Here is a 19421-nt window from a genome sequence, read left to right on the forward strand (position 1 = left end):
ATTGAGAGTGTGTTTGGAGGGGAGTGAAGCAGTAAGATATATTACCCACAAGGTAGAAAGGCTCGAATACCAGACTAAGAAGTTTGGCCTTTATCCTCAAAATAATGGGCAACCATAGAAGAAATCGGAGCATGGAGGGTGAAGATAAAATTTTAGTTTTGGAATTTTCCCTCTGGTATTGCGGGTAAGGTGGACAAGATTGGGATAATACGGGAGCTTAGCCACAGACACGTCAGCTGCATCTCTGTGTCTGGGAGACTGCACCAGATGCGAGTCTAGCATAACGGGAGAGTGGAAGGTGCGGGTGATTGAACAGAAGGTAAAGGGAGAGTCCCTCGTGAGGTCTACATTATGGGCAAAGGCAAACGCAGTTCTAGGCACCGCACAGCTGCTGGGAAGACCCGCCTCCCCTTCCAGATCCCTCTGGGGCGGAGCTCGGGCCAGAGCACGTGACGCTTGCAGCACCACCTTTACTATGGGCACTCTTCACATTCATCCGCGGTTTCACGGGCCGCCACTTCGATCTCCGACACCTTGACCCTATGCCTTCGTGAGCAAGGAATCCATTCTCTTCGACGCGTCCCTATTGCTTCTCCTGCAAAGCTAGATAGGGAAGAGAAATATCGAAGGAGTCCCTTTCCCACACAAAAGATGGCGACCTGCTGGGCTCACTCTGAGTGGGGGAAGCGGGCGACCTACTGGGCTCACTCTGAGTGGGGGAAGCGGGTTCCAGGCGCCCGGCCTCACTGGGCGAGGCGCAGACGGAAGAGGCGTCTCTGGAGGTAACTTTTCGACCTTCCTGGGAGTAGCCCTGAAGCGAGGGGGCGTGGTCTTATCTGAGTTCTAACAGACGATTGGCCTTCCGGCCGGTAGGTGGGGCAGGCGCGCTACTCCACCCCTCCCTCTTCGAACCGGAAGTGTCTCTGGGTCTTTCCAGCTGGTTGTCATTTCACTCGGCTCGGTCCTGAGGAGAAGGACTCAGCCGCGGCTGCGGGACCCGGGCACCGGGAGGCAGTGGCGGCGGCGGCGGCGGCGGCAGCAGCAGCGGCGACAGCAGTGGAGGAAGAGGAGGAAGAAGGAAAGAAAAAGAAGAGCCAGGCGAAGCCCTCAACAACGACAGCGGGGACTGTGGGACCAGGGTAAAGCGGCGACGGCGGCGACGGCCCAGCAACCGTGAGGAGAAACAAAAGCCTTCTAAATTATAGTTTTTAAAAAAATCTAGGGGAAAAGAGAGAAAGAGCCGAGGGGGGAGGCCCTTCTCCTTTAAAATAACTACAGTAGTGGGTTTTTCCTTTTTTTCCTCTTTTTTCCCTCTCTGCGGAGAATCGAACTGAGGGAACTGAACAAACCGCCCCTGGGTCCCATGAGGGAAAAAAACCCCGGAGCCGCAGAGAGGGGAAGAGGCAGAAACCGCAGGACCTTCCAGGTCGCTCCCTCGGTCCCCGCACCCCCGGGCCGCCAGCTCACCCTCGTCGAGTCTTGCTAATCCCTCCTGATCGCGACCCCCCAAGAGGGAGAAACGGGTGTTTCCAACCCCTTTCATGGGGGAGAGGAAGCCGGGGGGAGCCCAGGAACAGCGACCGCAGCAAGATCTGCACCCGAAGCCCCAGGAACAGCCCCAGAGGCCAAAACTGCACCCTGCGAAAGAGCAGAAAACAGGACCAGGAACAGCAGAAACCTCCCTGCAATCATCTTTCCATTAGTCAATGCTGATTTCCTCTCCCGAAACCAGGAATTCACTTCCCACCCCAGATAACCTAATATAATCTATATATATAAATATATAATATATAATGTTCTTAAATTATTCCTGATTTTTTTTAACCAAGCTGCCAAGAAAAGAACGTATTCCCCTCTTAGCCCTATTCTAATTTTTATGTGAGTGAATCTAAACTGCTGAGGAAAACCATATGTGATTGTTAAATTATATATATCTATATTTTTACTCCGTGCAAGGCTTATTCTTCTACATCCATAGATGCTTGAGAAGCTCTGTTTTTGTCATTCATGTACATTTTCCTTTGGAAAAAGAAAGCGCCTATTTTACTAACCAAAGACTTGATTTTTACCCTCTTCGTTTTTATTCCCTCCTAAAAATAAGCCCAATTGGATCCATGTCAATGTTTTAAGAGGTTTTTTTAGAGTTGTTTTTTTTCTTTCAGAGACCAGAATTCCAAATCAGAACAATTTAAGGTGATAAGCTGCGATCTTTGAGCTAGCTATAAATAAGACATTTCAAGCAAGCAAGCAAACAACTTAAATTTTGGGTAGAGAAAAAAAGGTGTGAGACATCAGGTTGTCATTTTTTATTGTGAGATTCTGCTCCTAAAAATAATAAATGGGGGATTACGGGTTTGGAGTGCTAGTGCAAAGCAATACTGGGAATAAATCTGCTTTTCCAGTCAGATTCCATCCACATCTGCAGCCTCCACACCATCACCAAAATGCCACCCCCAGCCCTGCTGCTTTTATAAATAATAACACAGCTGCCAATGGCAGCAGTGCTGGGTCAGCTTGGCTTTTTCCTGCTCCAGCTACCCATAACATTCAGGATGAGATCTTGGGGTCAGAAAAAGCAAAAAGTCAGCAACAGGAACAGCAAGACCCTTTAGAAAAGCAGCAGCTTTCCCCAAGTCCAGGTCAGGAAGCTGGAATACTGCCTGAAACCGAGAAGGCAAAATCAGAAGAAAATCAAGGGGACAGTTCTTCGGAAAATGGCAATGGGAAGGAGAAAATAAGAATCGAATCTCCAGTGTTGACAGGGTTTGATTATCAAGAAGCCACTGGGCTAGGTACTTCGACCCAACCCTTGACATCTAGTGCATCGTCTCTTACTGGTTTCAGTAACTGGTCAGCAGCGATAGCGCCTTCCTCCTCTACAATAATCAATGAAGATGCAAGTTTCTTTCACCAGGGAGGGGTCCCTGCTGCTTCGGCTAATAACGGTGCTCTGTTGTTTCAAAATTTTCCCCATCATGTCAGCCCTGGCTTTGGAGGCAGCTTCTCTCCTCAGATCGGGCCTCTCTCACAGCACCACCCACATCACCCTCATTTCCAGCATCATCACAGCCAGCATCAGCAGCAAAGGAGGTCTCCTGCCAGTCCCCATCCCCCACCCTTCACACATAGAAATGCTGCTTTTAACCAGCTGCCTCATTTGGCGAATAATCTTAACAAACCCCCCTCTCCATGGAGCAGCTACCAGAGTCCCTCACCAACACCCTCCTCTTCCTGGAGCCCGGGCGGTGGTGGATATGGTGGCTGGGGAGGTTCCCAAGGCCGAGATCACCGCAGAGGGCTGAATGGTGGTATAACGCCCCTGAACTCCATCTCGCCTTTGAAGAAAAATTTTGCAAGCAATCACATTCAGCTCCAGAAGTATGCTCGCCCCAGCTCTGCCTTTGCGCCTAAATCCTGGATGGAAGATAGCTTGAACAGGGCTGACAACATTTTTCCTTTTCCGGTAAGATTATGTTCCATTAATAGATTAGGATGAATAAGGAAATAGCACGGTGTAATATCTGTGTAACTAGAAGTGCCCGTATTCATATCGGAGCTTTTCTTAGATAGAAAATGAATCAATATCCAGACTTTATTTAGCAGGAGTGTAATTGGAACAAAATATTCAGCTGTTTCTTTGGCAGTTTTCTAAACTGTAGCCTTAATCTTGTCATAGATAATTATGAATACCTGGTAGCTGGTGATGTAATAATTATTAACTATGATACCTTTCTTGCCTGACATGAGAATCATGGTCAGTTTTTCCCTACTTACTTAGGTGAGAATAAATAATATATAGATATAAATATATTTCATTGCAGAAACCAATCAGTGTTTTCTTAAGTAACTATATAACTAAAGAAATTTCTTTTGACACTATAAGGTAGTGATTCACTGAAAACCAGCTATTGAATTGCAGTTTTCTCACTGGTTGGTTGCATTTTAAACCTGAAACTCTCTGAGCCTTGTAGGTCTGAACAGTCTGAATTGATGGGTTTGGCAATTCCTCTTAAACATCTGCAAATTTTGGCCTACCTTTCATTAGTAAGGACTAACGAGTGAGAGAAATGATCTAAATGTTTTCTTCATCCCCATTTATTTTTGAACACTATGAAACTGTTCGTCTCGGAGTGACTCTTTATGCCTTTCACCCATTTGTTTATTTTCCAATGTTAACACTGGAGGTGTAGATAATTAAACCATTCCTAAAAATAGATCCAGGCAAAGATCATTTGTCTTTCTCGCTACCAGTATATCCTTATTCTGGCAAGAGTCATTGATATTTTTGAATTAATGAGCAGCAAGTTTGGTTGATACAAACAAGATAAAGGGAATTTCATAGGTGTTTCAACGTCAGATGCTCCACTAAATGTGTATACTTTAAGGGTATGATTATTTATGTGTGTTTAGGAAATTTATAGGGGGTAAGAATGTAGCATTGAATCTAGTTTTCCCAACAGCCTCACAGCGTGAGTTCTTTTATTGTCCCCATTTTACAGATGCAGAAATTGAATATGAAAAATATGTAATAACTTACCCAAGGGTACACAGCTAGTCAGCGGACAAATTCTAAGTTAAAAAAAAAACCAAGGATTGAAAATATGTATACATACATGTGTGCACATACACATGTGCTACAGCTAGAGGATTATTTTAGAAATATTTCCGAAAAGGCTAAAAGAGATTACAGAATCGTTGTACTCTTAGCACTAGCAGAATTATTTATTTTAATTAGTAATTGGCTGAGAAGGAGGGGAAGTTTGCTTAGAAAACCCTATGTCATTTGAGGAGTTATATATCTGTTCCTTCCCTAAGGATTCAAGTGCAGTACATCGTAAAATATGTGGTTATATTTAGTTTTCAACTTTTAAAAATGATTTTTTTTTTTTTTTTTTTGCCTATCAGAAAGCTGTTGGCATTTGCTTTAAAGGGTTTTGGGTCTTAAAACCAAAGATCAATTACTGTGCTCTAGTGGTCAGGTAAAACGGCTGTTTTTAAGACATTGACAGTCTCATGAAATCTATTTTTAAAAGTTGCTTTTGATAGTCCTTGGAACATAAATTTAAAGAAAATTTAATGCAAAGATAAATTTTGATTATTGGATAATTGGATTATTGGATTATCGGATTAAGATTTGGCTCAGAACTGAATACACCTTTTTTTCTTATTTTGCTGCTCTACACTGGCAGAATGAATTTATGTGGCCGCACTATTTGGTTCCCATTCTCAGCTTGCTGACTTTTGATAAAGATTGCTTTAGGAAAAATGAAAAGTTCAGACAATGAATAAAATATACATATATGCACATTAATATTTTTTCCTATCATCCTAATAGAGTGTGTGTAATATGTGAAATGTTTTTGAACAGTTTCTTTTGAAATTAAGGTGATTTATGAAATAATAGTTAGACTAAGATTGATACCAAAGCATATTGTTAGAAACTAACTCTTCCCTTAGAATTGTTGTCTTTTATATTGATTATGGAAAAAGGATTGGTCAGTGTACCTTGCTCTCAAATATGGTAAGATTCAAAAGTAAATTGTTATTTCTGCTCCCCATCCTCATCATTTGTAACTGTGTGTATGTGAGAGAGAGAGAGAGCGCATGCACACATGTGCAAGGAGGGAAAACTAGCAGTGGGGTGATCTGAAAGTCACAAGAGAAATAAGTGATTTGAAAAAAATCTCTATGACAAGAAACTCCTAATTGGGTTTTGAGAAAGTCTAAAGAAGTAAGTAAACTGACTACTGTGATTCTTACTTAAATGAATGAAGTTCTTCTTGTTTTTAAAAACCAGTAATTCTTGTGAATTAGTTTTTTTTGGCAAAAAGAATCACTTTAAGTTGGTATAAGTAACTTGGTTAAATTTGTCTTATTTAAATTTATAACATGCAGGCTTGTGCCTATAATCCCAGCTACTTGGGAGGCTGAGGCAGGAGAATTACATGAGCCCAGGAGTTTGAGACCAACCTGGGCAACATAGTGAGACCCCCATCTCAAAAAAATTAATAAATAATTTATAACTTTAACACTATTAATTTTAGGAAAGAAATTTTATAGATATTAGCACTTCAATTTAATTACTATTATAAAGAATTTCTTTCTTCTGCAATATTTATCATAGGGAAAAAAAATAAAAAGAGTTCCTTAGTGTGATAGAGAGATCTTGAAACTTACCACAGACGTTAAAGGATAGTGCTTATGTAGTTACATTATAATATTGGTGTTCAATCAAAGGCCAGCAAGTTATTGTTATATTAAAAGGAAATAATTTACCTGACATGTAACTGATACTAAGTAGTGTTTATTTTAATTTGAAATGAACCAGAATGATTTTTACATTTGTTTACTGCAGGCTTGGGTATATATAGTGAATTAAAATTAATAAACTTTTACATTCATAATTCCCTCCCCGCAAATAACTGATAGGGGAAGGCATTTTATTTGCAGGTATTTTTGTATATTAAAATTTATTTCTAAGTTATTTTTGTTTCACTTAAAGCTTCATTACCCGAATTCAGATGGCATCCCTCAAATCCTGTTTTTTGTTTTTTTGAGACAGTGTCTCACTTTGTCACTCAGGCTGGAGTGCAGTGGCACATTCACAGCTCATCGCAGCCTTGACCTCCCTGGGCTCAAGAGATCCTCCCACCTCAGCCTCCCCAGTAGCTGGGACTACAGGCACACACTACTCTGCCCAGCTAATTTTTGCATTTTTTTGTAGAGACAGGGTTTCACCATGTTGCCCAGGCTGATCTTGAACTCCTGGGCTCAAGCAGTTCTCCCACTTCAGCCTCCCGAAGTCCTGAAGTTACAGGTGTGAGCCACCGTGTCTGGCTAAAATCCTGTTTTTAGACACAGCTAAGTAATATGCATTTAATAATAGCTAACATGTGGCCGGGTGCAGTGGCTCATGCCTGTAATCCCAGCACTTTGGGAGGCCAAGGCGGGCGGATCACTTGAGGTCAGGAGTTCGAGACCAGCCTGGCCAACATGGTGAAACCCCATCTTTACTAAAAATACAAAAATTAGCCAGGTGTGGGGCAGGTGCCTGAAAGCCCAGCTACTCGGGAGGCTGAGGCAGGGGACTCGATTGATCTCGGGAGGTGGAGGTTGCAGTGAGCTGAGATCATGCCACTGCACCCCAGCCTGGGGAACAGAGTGAGACTCTGTCTCAAAAAAAAAAGAAGAAATATCTAACTTGCCTCCTGTGTTCTAAATGTTTTGTGTGTGTTGATTCATTTAATTTATTCAACAATCCTATGAGGCAGAAATTATTATTTTTATTCACAGACAAGATTTGGCTCTTAACCATTATACTACAGTGTCTCTTCACATAATAATTATATGTCAGGGGCATAGTGGGTGTAGGTGGGGTCGGCAGGGAGGCAGAGTGCCTCCCAGAAGCATGTAAGATGAGAGGAAAAATTTTACAGTGATTGATGATGACCAAAAGCTGATTATAGATTGAGTATTGAAAACGAAAAATAATTGAGTATACTTGTTTATCAACTTTAAATGTTAAATTTAGATAATATTTAAGTCAATGCTTTTGTTTTAAATTTTGAGCATATATTATATACCAGGCAGTGGACTAGGTGCTTTCAAATATGTTATTTCACATTCTATATTGGATTTCTCAGCCCTATGACATTTGATTTTATTGTCCCAGTTTCAAAATGAAGAAACAAGGTCCATATTCATGTTACTACAGGCATGATTTGACCCTTACAGTAAGGGGAGAAAAAAATCCTATCTGTCCTACCAAACACATCTTTGAATTCTGACATCCAAACCAGATATATATTGGAGCACCTGCCAATAATTATATTTAAGTATAGCATTTCTTTGGAGGAGTGCCTAGATCTTCTGTCCTTACAGGAAGTTAAAGGAGAATTGCTTAGTATATGTGCAGACACCCTCTTAACTACAGCTCAATTATGTTGCTACTTTAATTAGCTAAGAGTCAGGAAGTAAGGAAAAGACAAAATCTGTATGTCGCAAGACTATCCTAAAACTTGTTTGATAGGGAAACAAGTGTATAGATCCTCAAAATTATATACTGCATCTTATATTTGCAAACAGAACATTGCTGCAGTGCTTCAGTTCTGAAAGTCATGGTGAATTATTAAAATTGTCTAATACGCAACCTTATTACATTTTCTTGTTTCTTGATACAGTATATCCGTCCAAGAGGGAACTTTGCATAGGAAATATTTTATTTTACTTAAAAGGGGAGAAGCCAATTTTTTAACTGTAAATTATGGGTCGGATGGTTCTAGCTCTAGCAGAATTGACATATTGGAAAAATCTTGGGAAAAGCCTGTCAGATACAATTTTCTTCCTCTTTATAGACAACTTTTTAACTAGGTGAGATAGTTTTTCTGATGAAATTAAAACTAATTCCAGAGTAGAGTTTTTTTATTTTTATTTTTTTATCTTCAGAGAAGCCATGGAATATGATCAGCACATTGTTCCAACATCTTTCAGGAAAAACCTGTTTATTGCAAGCCTAATGAATGTGGTTGTTGCTAGTTGCAACTAGAAAGATGCTACTTAGTTCATGAGTTTAAGTTTTTGAAAGCCATCTTTGTTGGTGTTCATAAGAAAGAAATGGGGAACGTAGTTTTAAAATTAATATATGCCTAGGTTTATATTTTACAGTCTCCATTTATTTGCCTTACGACTTTTTCTCTCTATTTTACTAGAAGGAAAATAAGCTTGATGATTCACGGTCATATTTTTTGGTCTCATCATACGTAAGATAGTATGAATAATGTGTTTCTCTTTAAGGCATAGAGTCTATAATGTGAGCATTTTAACTTTTAGTGACAAAATTCCTTTTATGTTTAAGTGTTCGAAGATGCCTTGCAGAAATCAACAGTATGTTTTACCATGATAAGTGTAGAGCAATATATTTTTAAAAAATCAAATTTATTGTAGATTTTCTTCTATTTTTTCCTCATCACATTTTATCTGATTAAAACAGAATGAGTTTCATCTTTAAGTTTTCAGAAAATACTTAGTGGATAGAAAGATAAAGGTGTAGATATTATTTTCAATCAATTTTTGAAGGTGAAAAGTGAATAATTATTGAGAGAGACTATTTTGTGAGCCCAAGAATGTAGAGTGAGGCATAGGCTGTGGACTCAGACAGACTTAAATTTGACTCTGAATTTGAATATAATTCTCTATGAAGCTGTTCTAAAAATAAATAAAATGCATATATAAAGCTTAAAAAAAATTGTCTCTAAACTCTAATGAGCAGTGTAACCTTGAGTAAATCTTTTAAATTCCAGAAGACAATACTGTATCAAAATAATAATACCTGGTCGGACATGGTGTCTCACACTTGTAATCCTAGCACTTTGGGAGGCTGAGGTGGGCGGATCACTTGAGCCCAGGAATTCAAGACCAGGCCTGGGCAACATGGTGAGACCCTGTCTCTTCAAAAAATACAAAAAAAATTTTAAAAAGATAATAATACCTAACAGTGAAGGGTAATGTGAGGTACCTTACGTGTGTGGCCATATTAGGTAGGTTAACTTTTTTTTAATTTAAAATATGGTTTTCTAATATTGAATAAAGTCATGAAATTAGTTACAAATATAGCTTGTGTTCCTATGAAATATTTTGAACAGTTTTTAGTTATGCTTATCTTGCTTAATTGAATAAGCTGTAGGTGCAACCAAGGACAGATAAAACATTTAGCAGAATTATCATTTTTCTTGAAGAGAAGTTTTCTAATTAAATATAAGGTTAAACTTTCATTAGCATTGACAGCCTATATCTTTCAGTATTTTGAAAGGTTTTGGCTACAGTTGTTTTATTAAGAACTTTAGAACATGTGATTGCTTTTGCATACATTAAAGGAGACTACATTTTAATGGAGAATTTGTGATTTTTTTCAGTAAGAGATATGAAACGGTGCCATAGATTTGAATTTAGTTAGGCTTTTATCCTGGAATCAAAGTTGTTTTTTTTTTTTTAATATTTTAATGTATTTAACACACATTTATTGGAGCACCTACTATGTTATGAACTAGGCACAGGACTGTCATAAAAATGAGTCAGTAACATGTACTTTTGACCTGTGCTAATCTTTGAGTAATACTGAACATGCATTTTTTTCTCTTAAACATTATAAACAAATTATCAACTAGCCCAATAGTTTCATTTTAATCCATTAAGTTGTTTAATCTTTAAGGCAAATTAACAGATTAGCTGTAACAAAAACATTGTATAAATAGCATTTCCAAACATTTTTATTAATGTAGTCATTAATGTGTTTATAAATATATGCTTATATTGGAAATTTTAAATTTTTAGAAAATTATTTATAATTTTTTTAGAAAAATATTTGGAAAATGTAATTGTCAAGTATAAATACACGCTTATATAAGCTACCTGTATATTTGTATATAACATGTGATTATTTACATTCTATAACAAAATGGTACCACAAAAGGCAAACTTTAACTTGGATAGCAGAATTCAGTCCTGTTACATGCCAAAGAAAAACTCCCATCAGCTACCTATAGGTGCTCGTTCATGTTTACAAATGGAGTTATTCAAGTTTAAAGCTATAAGCTGTGCAAGCATGTTTTATATTGTAGGGTATGTTGGTTGGGCAATTTCTCTTTGCTGAAGATTTATCAGATATATTCCAATCATTTTCTTAGTGGACCTAAACTAAGTTATAATTAATTCCTCAGTATTATATATTTTAAATCTATATTTATTTAAAAACACCATGTAACATTTGAAATAATAGTTCTTCCAGGTATTCTTGAGGAATGTATCTAATCAATAGGATCATGGTACTAGTCAGTAAAATAGTTGCTGCCATTTTATTGTCTATGGGACCTTGAAAAAATAAAACTCAATATAAGAACGTGACTCAGAATGTTCATATATTCTGAGAAAATGTTGTTAGAGAAATTATCTTAGTTAATGGAAGTCAGATCTGGGTTCTAGATGTGGCTTGGCCACTCGTTAGCTATGTGACCTAGGCAAGCTGTACCACCTTCCAGGTCCTTCAGTTTCCCATTTCTTTTGTCTGATATTTTTGAGACTAAAATGAGACATGTCTTATATTTGGCTTCTAGATGATTCTATTGTTTTAAAAAAGCAAGTCATCTAACAGAAATATTAGGTCAAAGTTTTATTCAAAGTATAGCACAGTTTCTTAAAATGTGAAAACCCATGTATACCTGGTGTGTGATAATTTGAACTTAATTTAATTTAATTTTTTGAGATGGTCTCATTCTGTCGCCCAGACTGGAGTGCAGTAGCGTGATCTGGGTTCACTGTAACCACCAGCTCCTGGGTTTAAGCAATTCTCATGCCTCAGCCTCTCTAGTAGCTGGGACTACATGCACATGCCACAGGGCCCATCTAATTTTTGTACTTTTTAGTTCACCATGTAGGCCAGGCTGGTCTCAAACTCTTGACCTCAGGTGATCCTCCCCGCTGCTTTGGCCTCTTGAACTGCTGGGATTATAGCCATGAGCCACTGTACCTGGCCTGAACTTAAGTAAATAAACTACAGTTCTTAAAGTCACTATACTTAAATAATCGTGGGACTGAGGCTAGATGACACACTGATTTTCTTAAGCACTGCTGAAAAATACAGTGACCAACTGGTGGTATCTTTTTTTTCTCTTTTGGTAAAGCACCCCCTGACCCATGTCTTCTTAAGTTTTTATTATGCAAAAATTTAAACATATTCCATGGTAGACAGAATAGTCTAGTGAACTCCCATGTGTATGTCACCTGGCTTCAACAATTATCAGCTCCTGAAGAATCCTGTTTCATCTATACCCTTAACCCTCTCTCTCCCCTTTTATATTATTTTGAAGCAATTGCTCCATATCATACTATTTCATCTGTAAATGGTTCAGTATGTGTCTCTAGAAGATAAGGAGTCTGTAAGAGAAAACATTAAAATTTTTTTCAAGTTTTTTTTTTTTAAAGAAGTGTAGTGAGAAACTGAAGCAAGGCCCACATTTCTGTTGTACCTGCTCAGCCTGTTTCACTGCTCAATCTGCTGCTGATCTCTAAGGCAACCACTATTGGCTTCATCTTCTCCTTCTGTAATGTAGAAAAATAAGAGACCCAGTTAAACCACCAAAATACCAACTGGGATTAGAAATTTGGGAGCAGATTAGCGGGGCGCGGTGGCTCACACCTGTAAGCACTTTGGGAAGCCGAGGCAGTTGGATCACAAGGTCAGGAGATCGAGACCATTCTGGCCAACATGGTGAAACCCCGTCTCTACTAAAAATAAAAAAAAATTGGCTGGGTGTGTTGGTGCGTACCTGTAATCCCAGCTACTTGGGAGACTGAGGCAGGAGAATCGCTTAAACCAGGGTGTTGGAAGTCGCAGTGAGCTGAGATTGTGCCACTGCACTCTAGCCTGGGGGACAAAGTGAATCTCTGTCTCAAAAAAAGAAAACAGGAAAGGAAAAAAGAGAAGGAGGAGGTGTCGAGGGTTACGAGACATAAGCTTCAGTTTAGGAATAAAGGTTGTGCTTTAGGATTGACCCCTCTCCCTGCTGTCTCTGGACCCTGCTCAGATCTAGCAGACATGGAGAAGAGGAACTCTTAACAGCCAGTTGAGGTCTTTATGACTTAATTCCTCAAGGCTAAGTGTTAGTATTGTTTACCTGTTTTTCTACTTTCCTTGAACTAATAAGCTTTTCTTGCCTTGAATAGCTTATTAGGGAGAAGTCTTATAATACTGATAGTTTTGGGGTCAGAGATTTAAACTTATTTTTATTATCTCTATGAAAACAGGTTATAGAAAATACCACAGAATCACCAAATTTTTCAGATACAACCAATATCTAATTTAAAATGTGAGTTTCATGCTGTTTTTCATTGCACCATAGAGAGATAGGGCAGAGAAATGTTTATTGAATGAGTTCACCAACTGCCATGCATTGTGCTCCTGCTGCCTACATACCTTATCTCATTTGCTTTTCACCACAATTTTATAAGGGAGGTGGTATTTTGGTGATGAAATTAAGTTTCAATGATGTTGCAGCATCAAGATCACTTGCTTAGTATGTGGTGATTTGAACTCAAAGCTTGTGATCGATTTTAATTATTTCTCTGTTAGGTGAGATTAGTATGAACCAATTGTCAAGAAGAAGAAAAGGTCTATTGATTCAGGAACTGACTAATCAAGCCTAGAATGCCCGTTTGGTTTTTTAATACAAATAAGTGATGACAAGAAATATTCATCATTTTAAGGAATTTTAATGCTCAAAATGAATGTGATTTATTTAGTGAAGGTGCAATAAAAAATGTTCTCAGAGGCTTTCTGGAGAGATCTTTTTTGTCAATTCACATGGCAACCAAATGGAGCTGTTGATACAAGGTAATACACTAAAGACATTCATTCATTTAGTTATAGTTTATGATTCTATTAGGGAACATGTGGCAACCTAAGATCTGTTAGACTCTACCCTCCCTACAGGAGTCATAATGAAGAAGTACTGATTGAAGAGGGAACTTGCTAAGAAATATGAGATGCTGTTAAATGTGGTTCCTACTACTTCAGATAATTACTGCTTTAACTTTAATCTCTGACACTCGTTGTCCTCATTCAGGCCATGTATATACAGTGAAGGATTTCATACCTTGCAGGTGTCAATAGAGCAAAAATTCTAGGCTAAAACAAAACTTCACTTAAACCACTTTTCCTGAGCATCTGCTTTGAAGTCAGACTCTACTACTTACTGTGTGACTTTGTAGGGCAATTAGTTAACTTCTCTTAGCTTCATTTGCCTAAAATGGGAATAATACATGACAGTACTGTCTTCACATGGTGGTTGTGAGGAACTAATATATGTGAATGTTATATAATTCTTGTAAGATGCACAATACGGAGCCAGGAGGAACATGTTAGCTACTTCCTATATCAGTGGCGATGGCTTTACAGCATGCTACACACATGCCACAAGCTGTGGATATGAAAATGAGTGAAGCTCATGGTGCAATGGGTGGTCTGTCATACAGAGCTTATCAATATCATGGATGTCAGAGTGCTAGGGAGACATAAGGGAAAAGGGATTTGCTGCCTGCATAGGGATGTGAGGGTCATTTGGTAGTGGAATATTGAAAGTTTACTGGATAGTCAACTCTTGATGATCTGTGAATTTAAATATTATTTAATTCAAGATAATTTTATTTTGGCAAATCTTGGATTAAAACTCACATAGTTACCTTGATTAATTATGGGCTCTATTGGTATTTCAAACTTCCTATTTATTTTGGCAGCTGACACACTCATGTACACTTTCCTTTCAAACCCAAATATTTTCCTTTCCCTTCTTTACCAGGGAAAGTTTAAGCCAGAAAGAGAAACTTCTGTAGCCTGGTACAGATATATTGCAGTCTGAGAAGTGATGATCGTAGTAATGTATGTTTTTATAGAAATAGAATGACTCAAGGGGTAGCTGAATTTTGGCTTTGGTTCTTAATAATGTGATTACATTCAATTAATTACATTTTGTGTTTTAGACTCAGTCTAGTAATGCCAAAACATACTAACTCAAGTATAAAAAGAAGCAATAATAGAGTGGTGGTGGGTAGTGTGGGTTATATTTAGATGAGAACATTTAAGCTCAGTAAAGTTATTGCCTCTGAGCACATAACCTAACTGTGAACATCCTAACATCCAAGACAAAAATGTAACATCATGGGTGATATAGATCTCATTCTCTGATGAAAATAAGCATGCTTTTAAACAAGAGAGAAACATTTTTGAGAGAAATTTGCCTTGCAGGTTTCTAATCATGGGGCGTTGACAGACAATGAATTTTTCCATTGCTGACAGATTTTTACAAGAAAATTCATATATGTTTAACTAACGGCAGTTACTAATGTTTTCTGCTTATTAAAATCTGAGATCATGCTGTTAAGCCATAATTCTATAAAAGCAAGTCAAAAGGGACCAGAATATAGTATGTATTTTCTGATGATGTGACTTGATAAATAGGTTGAATCTAAAGGAATGAGTAATTGGCATGTCCTTTGATTATACTGTTTATCTTGGATAAAGATGTCTTATAGGGCATTTAACCAGTTGTGAGACAGAGAAGACATGTCAGTAGTAAATACCTGAAGGGCAGATATTCTATGTAGTTGAATAAAAAAAAGTTATATGTTTCAGACATGAGGTATATGGATGCCAGGGATAATATTTTATTGTGAAAATTCAAGCACCGAATTTGTATTTTATTTGTTCTTAATGGTAAACTACTCACCTCTTTATGCTTTTTCTCAAAGAGCAATTCTCTATTTGTTGAAATTGAACTTTATTATAATCTCTCCCAAGGTATGGACCTTAGAACTTGAAAGGCAGAGCTGTTTCAGGTTTTGAGAGCAAAGCCCTTCTCTTCATAAGGAAATCTTACAATAGTTCCTGTAGAATATTTAAGCTGGACTGCATCATAGCTGGCCAACCGGGATGTAAGCTATAAAGCACACCCCCAAGGATCTAATTAAGTTAACCTGCTGAATGGAATTGCTTAATTCAGTGGTTCTCAAAGAGTAATCCCTGGTGTCATTTGGAAACTTGTCAGAAATGTGAATTCTCAGACCCTACTCATACTGAATGAGACTGTGAGGATGGACCCAGTACTCTATATTTTAACAAGACCTCCAGGTGATTCTGACGTACTCTCAAGTATGAGAAACACTGGCCTAAATCATCCATCTGGATATTTTTAAAACATGGCCACAAATGATTATTTTGGTTTGTGGCATAATTACAATTTAGTTGTTTTTCCTGATAGCAACAGACCAGCAGGTTCATGTGCAGTTTGTGGCAGCTTCTGGAATGTTATGAAAAGCCTGGTCATGATAGCTATATACTGATGTAGGTCTTCCTATTTTGCCATGGCAGGCAGTATTCAGGTGTATATTAAAAAGAAGGATCCTCTCTGAAACATTCATTTCGTTTTGTCGGAAGCTTATTTTTGTCAACTTTGATTTTCATAGTGGTATCATAAGGTTTTTCTTTTAGAAATTGTCCTGTGAAGTAGAGACGGCAGAAACTGAAACTAACCAGTTACTGACATGCAACTCAGTATATTAAATATAACAATTAAAACTGCAAAATAAGATGAGGTTTCAGCATTGTGATAAAGTTTCTTTTGCTGAGCCTTGAAAATCATTGGTGATCTTTTATTTTCCATCGTGATTATTAAGCTCACATGTTCTAGAGTCAGAAGACCTGGGTTCACTTTCTGCCTCCAGCTATCTAACATTGATGGAATTATTTAATTACTCTAAGCTTCAGTTTCTTTTCTTTTTTTTTTTTTTTAATTGCATTTTAGGTTTTGGGGTACATGTGAAAAACATGCAAGGTTGTTGCATAGGTGCATACGTGGCAGTGTGATTTGCTGCCTTCCTCCCCTTCACCCATATCTGGCATTTCTCCCCATGCTATCCCTCCCCAACTCCCCACCCCCCCGCTGTACCCCCCACTCCCCCACAACAGACCCCCGTGTATAGTGCTCCCCTCCCTGTGTCCATGTGATCTCCTTGTTCAACACCCACCTATGAGTGAGAACATGTGGTGTTTGATTTTGTGTTCTTGTGTCGGTTTACTGAGAATGATGGTTTCCAGGTTCATCCATGTCCCTACAAAGGACGCGAACTCCTCGTTTTTAACGGCTGCATAATATTCCATGGTGTATATGTGCCACATTTTTCCTGTCCAGTCTATCATCGATGGGCATTTGGGTTGGTTCCAGGTCTTTGCTATTGTAAACTGTGCTGCAATGAACATTCGTGTGCATGTGTCCTTATAGTAGAACGATTTATAATCCTTTGGATATATGCCCAGTAATGGGATTGCTGGGTCAAATGGAATTTCTATTTCTAGGTCCTTGAGGAATCGCCACACTGTCTTCCACAATGGTTGAACTAATTTACACTCCCACCAACAGTGTAAAAGTGTTCCTATTTCTCCACATCCTCTCCAGCATCTGTTGTCTCCAGATTTTTTAATGATCGCCATTCTAACTGGTGTGAGATGGTATCTCAATGTCGTTTTGATTTGCATTTCTCTAATGGCCAGTGATGATGAGCATTTTTTCATATGCTTGTTGGCCTCATGTATGTCTTCTTTTGTAAAGTATCTGTTCATATCCTTCGCCCACTTTTGAATGGGCTTGTTTGTTTTTTTCTTGTAAATCTTTTTTAGCTCGTTGTAAATTCTGGATATCAGCCCTTTGTCAGACGGGTAGGCTGCAAAAATTTTTTCCCATTCTGTTGGTTGCCGATTCACTCTATTGACTGTTTCTTTTGCCGTGCAGAAGCTGTGGAGTTTGATTAGGTCCCATTTGTCTATTTTGACTTTTGTTGCCAATGCTTTTGGTGTTTTGGTCGTGAAGTCCTTGCCTACGCCTATGTCCTGAATGGTTTTGCCTAGGTTTCCTTCTAGTGATTTTATGGTGTTAGGTCTTATGTTTAAGTCTTTAATCCATCTGGAGTCAATTTTAGTGTAAGGTGTCAGGAAGGGATCGAGTTTCTGCTTTCTGCATATGGCTAGCCAGTTTTCCCAACACCACTTATTGAACAGGGAATCCTTTCCCCATTGCTTGGTTTTTATCAGGTTTGTCAAAGATCGGGTGGTTGTAGATATGTTGTGTTGCCTCCGACGCCTCTGTTCTGTTCCATTGGTCTATATCTCTGTTTTGGTACCAGTACCATGCTGTTTTGATTACTGTAGCCTTGTAGTAGAGTTTGATGTCCGGTAGTGTGATGCCTCCCGCTTTGTTCTTTTTGCTTAGAATTGACTTGGCTATGCGGGCTCTCTTTTGGTTCCATATGAAGTTTAAGGTGGTTTTTTCCAGTTCTGTGAAGAAGGTCATTGGTAGCTTGATGGGGATAGCATTGAATCTGTATATTACTTTGGGCAGTATGGCCATTTTCACGATATTAATTCTTCCTAACCATGAACATGGAATGTTTCTCCATCTGTTTGTGTCCTCTCTTATTTCGTTGAGTAGTGGTTTGTAGTTCTCCTTGAAGAGGTCCTTTACGTTCCTTGTTAGTTGTATTCCTAGGTAATTTATTCTCTTTGTAGCAATTGTGAATGGCAGTTCGTTCTTGATTTGGCTCTCTTTAAGTCTGTTATTGGTGTATAGGAATGCTTGTGATTTTTGCACGTTGATTTTGTATCCTGAGACTTTGCTGAAGTTGCTTATCAGTTTCAGGAGATTTTGGGCTGAGATGATGGGGTCTTCTAGATATACAATCATGTCGTCTGCAAATAGAGACAATTTGACTTCCTCCTTTCCTAACTGAATACCTTTTATTTCTTTTTCTTGCCTAATTGCTCTGGCTAGAACTTCCAGTACTCTATTGAATAGGAGTGGTGAGAGAGGGCATCCTTGTCTAGTGCCAGATTTCAAAGGGAATGCTTCCAGTTTTTGCCCGTTCAGTATGATATTGGCTGTCGGTTTGTCGTAAATAGCTTTTATTATTTTGAGATACGTTCCGTCGATACCTAGTTTATTGAGGGTTTTTAGCATAAAGGGCTGTAAGCTTCAGTTTCTTAATCTGTGAAGTGGAATGATAACTGAACATACCTAGTTGTATATTGGGGTTTTGTGAGGAATAAATGAGCTTATATGCATGTAACCTAATATACAACCTAGTTGTATACTGGGGTTTTGTGAGGAATAAATGAGCTTATGCATAATGTTAGCTGCTGATATTAATCCTATTATTACTATTACTACCACCAATACTCCTGTGGTTAGTAGATAACCCAGAGAAGCATTTATGATAGGCACCTAATTTGTGTGCCACTCTGTCATCTCAACAGGGAGAAGGAAGAGAAGGTTTCTCCTTCTCTTCTTACGGTTTTTTAGTATCTCCGATATGTATTGTGTATAGGTAAAATATCGAAGGTAACATTTGTATAAGTAAAATATAAGTAATATTTGAGTGCCTACTGTTTGCCAGGCACTAGCCAGCACATTCATGCTCTCAGAACTCTTAAAGCAGAGTGCCTTTTTTATTCAAATATATGTCTTAATTAGTATGCTTCTTTGACTGCCATGATCATTACCCTACCCAAGGATGGATCGCTTGGTTTGTAGTAAGACTTGGGTCTGAATCCCAACTATGCCACTAAACTATGCAGTAACCTATCTGTTTGGTAAATTGCGTAAGTTTTCCTTAGTCTCAATTTTTATTAAAATGGGAATAATAGGCTCGGTGCAGTAGCTCATGCCTGTAGTCCCAACTACTTGAGAGGCTGAGGCCAGAGTTTGATGCTGCGGTGAGCTGTAATCATGCCACTACACTCCAGCCTGGGCAACAGAGTGAGACCCTGTCTCAAAGGAATAATAAAATGTAACTTAGGAGGTTTGAGGATCAATTAAGACAGTATT

At 38.5% G+C, this 19421-nt stretch overlaps 1 protein-coding gene across 4 annotated transcripts in view; it reads left to right on the forward strand.

Moving 5' to 3' along the window:
• Positions 1-1017: 1017 nt before the first annotated feature.
• CPEB4 (cytoplasmic polyadenylation element binding protein 4) overlaps positions 1018-19421 on the forward strand; it is a 74307-nt gene continuing 55903 nt past the window's right edge. For all 4 annotated transcript variants that reach the window (XM_012461160.2, XM_012461161.3, XM_012461162.2 and 1 more), the window contains exon 1: positions 1018-3463. In XM_012461160.2, coding sequence (XP_012316583.1) covers positions 2339-3463 — 1125 coding nt within the window. In that variant the 5' untranslated portion in view covers positions 1018-2338. The remainder of the gene's footprint in view (positions 3464-19421) is intronic.

Source organism: Aotus nancymaae, unplaced genomic scaffold (assembly GCF_030222135.1).
Source record: "Aotus nancymaae isolate 86718 unplaced genomic scaffold, 86718_ANA_hifiasm-v0.15.2.pri h1tg000015l_1, whole genome shotgun sequence".
In the NCBI taxonomy this organism is placed as follows: Eukaryota; Metazoa; Chordata; class Mammalia; order Primates; family Aotidae; genus Aotus; species Aotus nancymaae.